Genomic DNA, 12,392 nt, shown 5'->3' on the forward strand with positions numbered 1-12,392 from the left:
CCGCTCCCCCTCGGCTTCCCCCTCTAGTGTCAGGGGCGCCGCTCGCGCTCGGCGCCGGCCTCCTGCTCGCCTGGCCCTCCCCGCTCCTCCCTCTCTCCTCCCCCGCTCTTCCCCGCGGGCCTCCTCGCCCCCTTTTCGGGTTTACGGCACCCAGTTTTTGCCTCGCTTCTTATTGGTTCTTTACAATCGCACAAAGCCAGGGGCGAGCACCCCGAGCCCCAGCATCCTGTTACAGCCGGCTTCGCTGGCAGGGTCCGCCAAGGGACGCAGCAGTTGGGCTCCCCAGAGAACTTTCTGAAACTCGACCGAGTTGCAGCCCACCATGTTAACCCTTTCCCCACACGTCCACTGTTCGTATCCACTCAGGCTGGTTTAGGTTTCTTCCACCTTACCAAGTAAGGTACTGCGAGTGTATTCAAAGACTTTTTCTTGGAGTTGGCTTTTGTGATTCCAAGTTGTAAAGGCAAGCCCTACAAGGCACAGTGCAGCGTTGTCCGAAAACTGTTGAACTCTTGGTTTTGCTGCTGTTGTTTTAATCTTTTCATGGAAGGCATTTAAAATTAAGCAGGAGGATGTCGCTGTACAGCCAGCGGTTGCATCAATTCTTCTACAAGCTCCGGGCTTAGGGGGTGCGCGTGCGCTTGCGCGCTTTGGGTTTTTTTGTTAAGAGTTTTTTATTGTTGTTATTTAGTCTGCAAGCACAAGAGCTCTGAAACCGGATTGCCTGAATTTGAATCCCCTTTCCTGCCAAGACTAGCTGCGCAGGCAAGTAACTTCACCTCTCTGTGCCTCCGTTTCCCCAAGGGTAAAATGGAACTACTAACAAGGTGCCTGTTGTAAGAATTATAATAATATACAGTATATAATATATATATATAGTGTGTTTACAGTGGCACAGGCACAGAGAGAGTAAAGGTTATGTGAGTTAAGTTGTATCTTTCTTTTCTTCCTCCAGAAGGACTTAACAAACTTTCCCCCTGCGGTTGCATTTGTAATATTGTCATCTATGCTTGGGACACCGGTCTCAGGGCATTTCAGTGAGATGGAAATGCCTCTCGTCGGCTTGTCCATGGAAAAGTACCATATCTGTTTTAAAAGCAGTACGTCCAAGAGATGTACTCAGAAACTGAATTCAGCCAGTTGCAGCTTGCTGAAGTTCAGGCACAATGTTGTATGCATTCTATATCATTATTTAAGACTCTTAGACCTTTCTTAAGCTTCTTACCCCTGTTAAGAATTCTTCCTTTCTCCCCTCTGTGTGGGCCAACCTTCTTCCCTCCAAGATCAGTTCACTTCTCTCCTCTGAATTCCAGTCAACTGCATGAATATTTGATTCTTACCAAATGCTCTTTGCATGGTTATTTATCTGGTTATGCACACACATAACTATGTACATAGGTATTTATGTGTATCTGTTCTCTCCAATTACATTATTAGGATTCCTCGAAGGCAGTGATTATTTTTCTCTTAATGTTACTATTGGAAAAGACTCATTAGAAGAGACCTTGATGCTGGGAAAGACAGAAGGCAGGAGGAGAAGGGGACGACAGAGGACGTGATGGTTGGATGGCATCACCGACTCAATGGACATAAGTTTGAGCAAACTCTGGGAGATGGTGAAGGACAGGGAAGCCTGCCCTGCTGCAGTCCATGGGGTCGCAAAGAGTCAGACACCATTGAGTGACCTAACAATAAGTATTACTATAGTCAGGACAATGCCTTTGCAGTCATTCAAGAAACTTCAGGTTGGTTGTAAATTATTTTTTCATTAACCCAGTGTCTAACTAACTTAATTTCTGCAAAAAACAATTTCACATTTACCAAAAAGCAAAAATAAGAATTCTCTAGCCACTCTCCATTGACCTCCCCATTGCTGCCCTCACAGTCATAATTGGAACTATAACTACAACCATGATTCACCATTAACTAGATTGTATATTAAATCTAAAAATGTAAAAATGGAATTATGCTTGGGTGCTCATCAGCATACAAAATTAATTCTCTTCAGCTCATCTAAGCTTTATGCCTACTGTGTGCCAAACACAGTACTTGATAATAAAGGAACCAAATTTTCCTTCCTATTTTAGTAAAGCACTAAAGAATAATGACTGGTCCTCTTTGCCAAATGCCACACCCCTTTGTCCTCTGTCATTGTCTTGTGCCATTCATTTATAGGCAAGTTTCTTGCTTTCTAGTTCTGAATTAGATTCCTTCTGGCTGGGTGGAGTCTATTATTGGGGCCTGTGTTATGTCACACATTGACAACTATATTTATATAGTCGAGAGGGGGGAAAAAAGCCGAAACATGTTTTTACACACTACTAATAAATCTTGTTAAAGTAGACAGACAAGTCACTGTGTCTCCAAACCTCTATACCTCCCCAGCCCCCTCCTCACCAAATGCAGCTTTGAGCTGGCTCATTAGCCCAAAGCAAACCATTTGCCATAACAGCTTGTACATGTCCATGAAAAAGTGTTCCCAGCAAGTTTAAATATTAAAACTAATCTATTCAAACGGCTCCACCAATAAAATGGTCACAAATAGGAAAAGAGGTTATGCTTTCCAAAGTATCCATTACACATTAATAAATAATGCTGTTCATTCATGCACCAATTAAAACAAACTCAGGCTGTCAAGTGAAGTTAGAACCAAGGAGCTCAACGCTGTAATTGTTTTTCCAGGAAAACTAATGTTGTCAGATTAAGTGTGCCTGGTTGGGTTGCCCCTATTCTCTTTTTAACCCAACAGCCTATTTCTCCTCTCCAATTTAGTCTTTCTTTCTTAGGCTTTCTTTCCTCTTTGAGTCTTTGTTTTGCTTGCAGGTATTTGGGAAGCAGTTGAAGGTAATCACCCACTGTTTGCTGCTCCTTCCTGTCAGCTACAGGATCTCACTTTGCCCTACTGTTTTGATTTTTCTTTCCTTTTCTTTTTAAAGCAAGTACTGGTGCTTCTTCCTCCACCAGTGCTACTTTGTTATCTCTTTTCTAGTATTGCTCAGCTCTCTTTAGTTCTTTTGCTGTCCCTGGAGGCTTCTGTCTTCTCAGAAAGGCTGCTAATCGACACTCAGAATGTGTGACATTAAAGACGGGGTGGATCTGCCACCCGGAGGATCTAGAGAGTAAGATAAAGTTGCCAGCATGAAAAAGAATCTTGACTGAATATATCACAGTCATGTGGCTTACACTTAAAGACATTTCCTGGGCAAAGCCAGGAAAGGTCCCTCAGATGACACAGTCTGACGCTTTGCCCTTGGGCAGAACGACTCCCAACAGCACCCCCCACAAAGTCTGAGCATCATTGTACAAATGCCTTATCCAGCAGTGAACATTTTTTTGCAGCCCAGCAAAGTAAGGAGCATCAATTGCACGTTTAGCTATAGAGCAATGCAACAAAATGATGCCTTCCAGCTTTTATGGCCAAACAAACACAAATGATGTAATTGGGAAAAGCTGTCTCCTAATAGGAGGGAAAAAAATAAAAGGCAGTCTTTTGAGTTGGGGTGATGACCACCATTCGAGGGACAGGGATCAAAGCTCCAGCCAGACATCAAAGCCCATTTGAGTCTAATGCCAGAAGAGCCACAGTGAATTAAACTTCATATATAAACTAATTATAGCTTGACCCCCACAATTAGGCTTCAGTGAGCACATAGACGAAAGAAAGCAGACATTGAAACAAAAGATCAAGAGAAAAGAAAGTTGGTAGCAAAACTGGGCAACATCATGGCCCTGACCACTTTACAAATCTTTTGAGGGCAGAGGGGAACCAGGGAATGGCAGCGGAAACAGCAACCTTGGACAATGCAGGTCTTGTCTGCAAGGCTATGAGACAGCTCCTACTCTCGCTGACTCGTGCACAACCAGAGGCATCCTTATTCCTGGAAGAAAAGGTTATCGTTTAGCTCTTTTTCAGCATTGTTAAAGTTCCCCTTCACCAGATTTCTCTTGAAGGAGTGAGCACAAGGTGATTACATGAAGGTTGGGGGTGAATTCCCAACACATCTGTCTGGCAGTGCCTGGCATTCCCTACAGTCAATCACAGATGTCTACACCAACTTTGAACTTCAGTCCCTTAGCTCTGCCATGTCAGCTAGTCATCTTTATAGATGAAATGCGTAGCACAGCAATTGTGCAAATTCCCTAGAACTACCTGCTCTGGTACTAACACCATGAAATAAGACTACTTCATCTCCAGGCAAAATTTAAACGTGTTTCAGCTACAAGTAGACTCTTTAAACAATTATATTGAGTAAATTTTACCCTTACTCTGATTTGTTGGGACCAGTCACCAATTTTTTGAAAGTCTCAATTGTATGAACTGGTAAACCATTGCATACCTGATGTGACAATCCGTAGACTATTTTCAGTCATAATTTTTTGTAGATAAACATTAGTGCTTTCTTAAAATCATAAAGTCCAAATTTATTACCTGAGTCTCTTGATTAAGAGAAAAAATTCAAAGCAGGCACTCTTATAAAAACAAATAAGTACCATCATTATTACATTACATCTCTTTGAGTGATTACTTATGTATTTCAACAGATATTTGAGCAGCTAAGACATGTCTGGCACTGGGCATACAATGGTAAACAAATCAGATATAGTCCCTACCTTCTTGGAGCTTAAGGTCTAGGAGGAAAATTGGCACTAATTAAACAATTGCACACATTTGTGATATATATGTGTATATATATACACACATATATGTATATATATCTCCAAATTGTGAAACAACTGCCAATTAGAGGGATGTGTAAATAATTTCATACTTTAAGAACAGAGGGGAAGGCATCAATATAAATTATCCTTGGATACTAATATTTCTTTTAATCCTATCTAATTGTATCATCTTAATGAGAAAATATAATTATTGATATTCTATTTAAAAATGGCACCCAGACTTCATTTTTCCTTTTTAAATAACATTTTCAAAACAAATATATTCTATGATTCTGTCCAGAGAGTAATACTCAAATTAAATCAAACACACACACACAAAATTGATCTTCATAAAAAATATTTTTACAGAGAAGATAATTTTATATTTAACTTTGTATTATCTTTTTAAAAAATATTTGCTTAGAGCTACATTTAAAATATCTATGGGGAGATACTTGCCCTATAGCAAAATAACTCAAAATTTTCATCTATCATCATGAAAAGGTAATAACTAACGCATGTAATTAAACTTTAAGATAACTAATTTCCTTACAGATCTATTTATTACCTTTTCCTCAGAATAATCTGAGGGAGGAGAAAGCATCATTCCAATGCATGGTGTGTGCCTGCTAAGTTGCTTCAGTTGCGTTCAACTCTTTGCAACCCCATGGACTATAGCCCACCAGGCTCCTCTGTCCACGGGATTCTCCAGGCAAAAATACTGAAGTGGGTTGCCATGGCTTCCTCCAGAGGATCTTCCTAACCCAGGGAATCAAACCTGCATCTCCTGCATTGGCAGGCAGGTTCTTTACCAGTGAGCCACCAGGAAAGCTCTACTTTGAGCAATTTCCAGTTTGGTTTCCCAACCATTTCTACACCAGCAAAGGAAATACCAGGTGATGCTCTGCGGGGACCGCTCTGGGTTATTCAGGTGAACAAGACTTTTGCTTTAGAATTTAGACAGTAGGCCCAAGTTGTTTCATTTCCTTTGCTCCTATGAACTAGGTCCCTCTGAGACCAGAACTCACAACAAGAACCCCCTCTGAGTTCTGGGCCTGTGTTTGCCTCCAAGGCCCACAAAGCCACTTTAATTAAGATCCCTCGGTGGCCTGGGGACCCCTGTGGAAAAGCCCGGAATGCCATTATTGCCCCCTGAGCGGCTGAAAGCTCTGACTGTCGCCACCGCCGCTGGAGGCTTAGGTGGCCTCGCCCCACGGGGAGCCGTTTCCTCTAATCCCGCTGCACCTCCGTGGAGAGCCCACCGTGTGAAGAGTAGCACATCTACTTCAAACAGAAATCGGGCCTCGTCTGTTTGAGCTGAGGGGAAGGCTGGGGGTGGTGAGGAGCTGCAGATTCAAAGTGAAGTCAGCTGGGATGACAGGCAGTAGCTCCAGCCCCCAGAGACTGAAGCAAGCGGCGACAGGAGGCCTAGGGGCTTCCATCTCTCTCTGCACCCTGGGGGGCTCTCCCTCCGGGGGCTGGGACTCTTTGAAGTCAGGGAGGATGGTTTTGACAACAGATGGGATAATTCACTTCTGTTCAGTTTGGTCCATGCAGACCAAATAAATCCAAACAGAGTGGGGGAAGTTTTGCCTCATGACAAAGAAATGCTGCCATTTTGTTACACCCAATGCTTCCCCGCTCCCAGGCCACATAGAGGAATTTGGTTGACCCTCTGTAGCCTTTAATAGATGGTGTTTGCACAGAAGAAAGCATCTGATTCTACCATAGCACTTAACTGTTGTGGTGAGAGGATGTTCACCGAGGGACAGGACGGCCAGATTTGAACTCCAGCTGCACCACACTCCATGGCATGGTAATGCTCAGCGGACGCTTGGTGTTGCCAACTTGGACCTCTCAACCTCCTTTCTCTCATCTGTAAAATGGGCCTTATATATAACCTTAAAGAGAGGTTGTGAAATGTCTGGAAATAAATGTTGGTTACCCCAAAGTCCCAAATGTTATGCTTCCACATTCACACCCACACAGTGAAGGGACATTTAAGGACATTCCGCTCAGAGACAAATTATCATTAACCATTGCTTTGCCAGTTTTCTCTATCTTTCTTTGAAATGTTTCCTAAAGCATACATGTCATATTATTTTTAGAACATTTTATCTGGTTTTGAACTAGGTCAGAGAGAGACTTTTGAAGTGTAGCAGTATGATTTTACCCACTGGCACTTGGGGCTGCCAAGACTAAACACAGGGATCCTGTCCTTAGAAACCATATGGACCAGGAGAGCAAGATGGTATGCTGGAAAGAGCATACATAAGTTTTGACCAGCATTCAACTCCTTGCTGCTGCTGCTGCTAAGTCGCTTCAGTCATGTCCGACTCTGTGCGACCCCATGGACGGCAGCCCACCAGGCTCCACCATCCCTGGGATTCTCCAGGCAAGAACACTGGAGTGGGTTGCCATTTCCTTCTCCAATGCATGCAAAGTGAAAAGTGAAAGTGAAGTCGCTCAGTCGTGTCCGACTCTTAGCGACCCAATGGACTGCAGCCCACCAGGCTCCTCGGTCCATGGGATTTTCCAGGCAAGAGTACTGGAGTGGGGAGCCATTGCCTTTTCCTTCAACTCCTTAAGAAGTCCTTTAACCTCTCTGAGCCTCAATTGCCTCAACTGTAAAATGCAATCACAGTTAGTTCACAGATAGTATGTGAAGGATTGGCTCATAGTAAATACTGAAAACTGTTGACTTCTTAGCCTTTATCATTTGTCAGAGGTATTATGTAGGTAATGAAGTTTATTTGGCCCCTTCCTTTTTTAGCGTGGCCTCTGATTATGAAAAATTTAAAGACACAAAAGTAGAGAGAATTAATGAATTCTCATGAAAATGTCACCCAGGTTAACAATTATAAAAAGATTATGAAAAACGCACTTGTAGAAATTAATATTTTGATAATTCAGGGGTCAACAGATATAAAATAGAGTTACAGATTAGAGCTATATTCCCATCTTTAGGTTAATGCCAGGCATATAATAAGCACTCAATACATATTAGATATTATTATCACTGTTATCACTTTTTTCTAAATGTACCCCAAAACTTTTTACAGACCTTATATAATACACCTTGCATCCAAAAGCACAAAGAATTCCCCACAGTCCTTACACTACACTTTGACATGGGGAGATGAAGTTACTCTGAAGAAAAAGCAGAGGAGTGATTCTCTGAACCTCTCAACCCGTTACTGGCCCCGTGGTTCTTGTCCTTGTGCACCAGTGACTTTTTCCCTCGTGCTCTGTCTCACCTGCTGAGCTTGGCAGTGAGCTTCTTGAGAGCTGGATTCATGCCTGATACAGCTTTACCTCTCCAGGGAAAGTGGCCGGACTGCGTGAGTGCTTAATGCTCATAGAGTCTGGAAGGAAGTACTATTAGGAAAAGAACTAGTTAAGCCAAATTAGCTTGAAAATTACTTAAAGCATCCCCAGTGTCTAGACTGAGTTTCCTTTATTTGGGTTAGAGAGCTCTTTTTCATGAACAACTAAATCTACTATGTTGCACAGATTAAACTTAATGGACCCTTTTGGCCATTCAGGAACACTGAAGCCAAGAATGCAAATTCAAGAACTCAGAAGTAAATTCTTGGCTTAATTAATGTTGCCTCTTAATTCAATTTGACTTTAAACTCCTCAAGGGCAGGGATAAATCCTTTTTCCTTTCTAACTCCCCTAGAACAAAGTCAGATACAAAGCAGATACTCACCAAATGTTTGTTTAATTTGATTGCTTTTCAGGGTAGACTGAGATGGAATCCCCCATCTGTGACAGACTGTCTTTGGAAAATTCTATAGTTATTTAGAAACAAAATTGGGTACTTTTTCAGTCGGCTTCACTTTCAGAAACATCTTTTGTAAGTTTGCATCTTTTAGGCAAATATTGAGGAAACAGGAAAAAGAGAAACTATTCCATTTCTGAAAAGATAAGAATAAAGTCTGATAAAGACAAAAGGCATTTGGGGTCAGTAGAGTTAAAACAAACTCAGACTGCCCAGCCTGTTTGAAGTTGACAAGAAGCAGAGAATGACCCATTGGTCCATGATGGAGCACAAAGCAACTTAATCAGCATTTCATCAATGAGATGACACCATGGGGTAGCCCAGCTAGGACAAGTGGCACTGTGTAAAAAGCCCTGGGTATTCTTACCCAAAGAGCATTCCTACCTGAGCACATCTCTGGGTGTTTGTATGTGTGTGTGAAAGGATAAGGAATGCCAGGGGCTATCACTAGTGTGGGGTCCATGCTTTCTCATTGCTTCCTTGTAATGGAATTCCTACGAAGATTGCTAAAAAAAAAAATCATTTCCCTTTACTTTGTCATTAATTCAAGTTTACTCTTTCCTTTTAGTCTGCAGCACCACACAGAGTCCTAAGCACCCATGAGGGGTTTAATAAACGTTGAATTGGATAGGTGCAAGGGGTAGAAATCGCTAATGCAATATTAAACAAATGCATTTCCACTGAAGACATTCTTTGGTGAGGGCTCTTCTAACTGAAAATAGTTCCTTTCCTATGATATAGCTTATGTGTGGAATCTAAAAAAAAATGACACAAATGAATTTATTTAAAAAATAGAAATAGACTCACAGACATAGAAAATGAACTATGGTTACCAAAGGGAGCAGGGGAGGGATAAATTAGGAGTTTGGGATTAAAATCTATACACTACTACACATAAAATAGTTAACCAACAAGGACCTACTTATATAGCACAGAAAACTCTACTCAATGTTTTGTAACCTAATTTGGAAGAGAATGTTATTATGTACGTGTGTGTGAATATATATATATATAGACACATATATACATATAACTGAGTCATTTGCTATACACCTAAAACTAACACAACATTGTAAGTAAACTATATTTCAGTAAAAATTTTTTAAAAAATGACTCCTTTCCAAGGATGGCTGTATGTGAGCCCAGTTCTCTGAGTGCAGAAGATTTTACATTAAAAACTATTCCAGTACCCACCCCTTCTGTCCTACTCAACCTGCAGCTGAAAAGATGCAAACTGATGCTGGGCTCTTCCCAGGATTCTTCCAAGGCAGACAGGATCTTACCTTGCCAACTGCTGTGGCTGCAGCTGCTTCTGTCAACACAAAGGGAGGGAAACCTGGGTCTGCTCGATGGGTGTCCCTTCAAGCATCAGGCTGCCCCCTGCACCTGGGGAATTTCACTGGCTCAGGAAAAGCAACACATAAAAAAAGACCCAGAGTTTACAAGTAGACCTTTTCCTTTCCCATTTTAGTTCATTTCCACATCAAAGAATCAAGTTTCTCTATTTTCAATAGAACTGAGGCCATTTTAGAATTACAGTGCATACCTCTCTCTTAATCTGTACCAATGGTGTCTTCAGACACTGTCCAAAAACCATGTCACCCTCTCTTTTCTCTCTCCTTCCTTTTTAAATATCCCCTCTCCTCTGCGGACCCTAAATAAGCATCTTGGCAATGGAAAGCAGTAGAAATCAAAGTGGCTCTTTGGCACATCATATCCTATTGAAGAAACACAGAAAACTGAGAGCTGTTTAGCATGTGACCCAAGTGGGGACTTTGTTAATAATCCAAGAAGGGAAGAATGCAGATAATGTTCCTACGCATCACTAGGTAATTGCTTAAATTCTCAGTCTTTATGAAAAGTTTGTCATCCCATCTAATTTGTCTACTAAGAAAGAGAGAAATTAGTTCTGTACCTTTCCCCCCTCATCACAAAGAACAAAACCCCGAAGCTAAATAATGATGCTTCAAACCCCTGTATGTCCCTTCTGCACCCTGTGTCCCGACTGGGAGCCTATCAGAAGAATGTGAATAACGAGGCTACAACTTCTATTGACCCAGCTGTTTATAAACAAAGGTCTTCCTTCTAGGAAAGGCAACGACATTTAAATTGCTGAAAATTATCAGCCTCAACTCACCTAAATTTCATCGCAGTGCTACTCATTCAGGAAATGGGAACCATAAGAAGTTTCCCTTTTTTAAAATTGCCTCCAGATGTGGCACACAAAGAATCTTTATTAAAACATCACACAGTAGCCAATTCCCTACCATTTTTTCTTCTGTTCCTTCAGTCAGAAGACAAATAACAAACCACAGATCATAGAAAAAGAGCTCTAGGTGTTGTCTGGGAACACTTTAAAAGTTGCAAAGGCCCTCACCTGCTCCAGGAGCCTCCAGACACTTTACCCTGCCTAATCTTTACCCGGCCTAATCATACACTTAACACATTATTATACTATATACTTATTTATGATATTCATTATTTATTGCTTGTCTCTTTTGCTAGAATGTATGCAGGAGGAGAAGGGGACGACAGAGGATGAGATGGCTGGATGGCATCACTGACTCGATGGACATGAGTTTGAGTGAACTCCGGGAGTTGGTGATGGACAGGGAGGCCTGGCGTGCTGCGATTCATGGGGTTGCAAAGAGTCGGACACGACTGAACGACTGAACTGAATTGATGCTCCATAAAAGCAAGAATCTTTGTTTTGTTCTCTGATACATCCCAAGGGCTTAGAACTATGTCTGGCACACTGTGGTGGCTCAAATAAATATTTGCTGAGTGAATGAATGCATGAGTCCATCTGTCAATTTAAAAAAAAATTGTAGGTTTATTGGAGTATAATTGATTTACAGTGTTGTTTGGCAGTTCTTATTAGGTTAAAATCTCTAGGCCTCAATTCAAAAGTGCCACTAATTTCCTGTTCCACACAACTATCAGGAGGATAATCCCAATCTTAATTCCAGATACACTTTGTTTCACCCCCTTTACCCTGCTTTTCTTCTGAGAATATCTATTTTTTGTCAATGACAACACCATCTACTAGTCACTAACACTAAAATTCTTACTGTTACACTTCTATCTTCTTCATCCCTCAGATCACTAAGTCATCAGATTCCTGAAGATGCTTCCTTTCAAATCTCTCTCCAATTTGTCCCTTCCTCTCTACTCTCATTGCCCCTGTCTACACAATTATCACCTCAAATAGGTTCCTAATTGACCCCTTAGCCTCCAGTCTCTCCCCCCTACAGGTTCTTTTGCACATCATAAGCATCATTTTGATCACATCAGTCCTCTTCCAAAGCCAGCTGTGATCTGGCCAGCCTAGCAAATCTGGCCTTTCTGAGTGGTCAAATGGTCAGGAGTTAAGTCTTGAAGAAATAGAAATTGTTGCATAGGCAAATGAGCTAGGATATGTAGGGGGAGGGGAGAGGATCACAACTGTCAGGCTACTGAACTTGAACTCCATCCTGGAGACTGACTGGAGACAGAATTTGTGGTCTATTGCAAGATATTTCTGACTATCAATCAGACCAATTGTCTATGATAGCTCTGGCAGTGTTGAAGGTGCTGGGTATACAAAAGGGAATTGTTTTTCTTCAATTCTACGGCAGGGTGAGAGAAAGCACCAAAGACCAGATACACTTTGTTATAACAAAGCCTCTGTCCTTGCATTTACTTGGCCCCAGATCCTAATGCTGGGAAAGATTGAGGGCAAGAGGAGAAGGGGGCAACAGAGGATGAGATGGCTTGATGGCATCACTGACTCAGTGGACATGTTTGGGCAAACTGCAGGCGGTAGTGAAGGACAGGAAAGGTTGGTGTGCTGCAATCCATGGGGTCTCAAAGAGTCGGACACAACTTAGCTACTGAACAACAGACAATCTCAGATTTTAAATAAGCACAGTTAGCCAGGCTAGTCATCACTATACCTACTCTCTTACTC

At 41.8% G+C, this 12,392-nt stretch overlaps 1 protein-coding gene across 1 annotated transcript in view; it reads right to left on the reverse strand.

The window, feature by feature from the left end:
* Positions 1 to 324, reverse strand: part of DACT1 (dishevelled-binding antagonist of beta-catenin 1) — an 11,340-nt gene extending 11,016 nt beyond the window's left edge. The window contains 1 exon segment of the mRNA XM_010847768.1: positions 193 to 324. Coding sequence (XP_010846070.1) covers positions 193 to 324 — 132 coding nt within the window.
* Between the last annotated feature and the right edge of the window lie 12,068 nt (positions 325 to 12,392).

This window comes from Bison bison, unplaced genomic scaffold (genome assembly GCF_000754665.1).
Source record: "Bison bison bison isolate TAMUID 2011002044 unplaced genomic scaffold, Bison_UMD1.0 scf7180017864254, whole genome shotgun sequence".
NCBI lineage: Eukaryota > Metazoa > Chordata > Mammalia > Artiodactyla > Bovidae > Bison > Bison bison.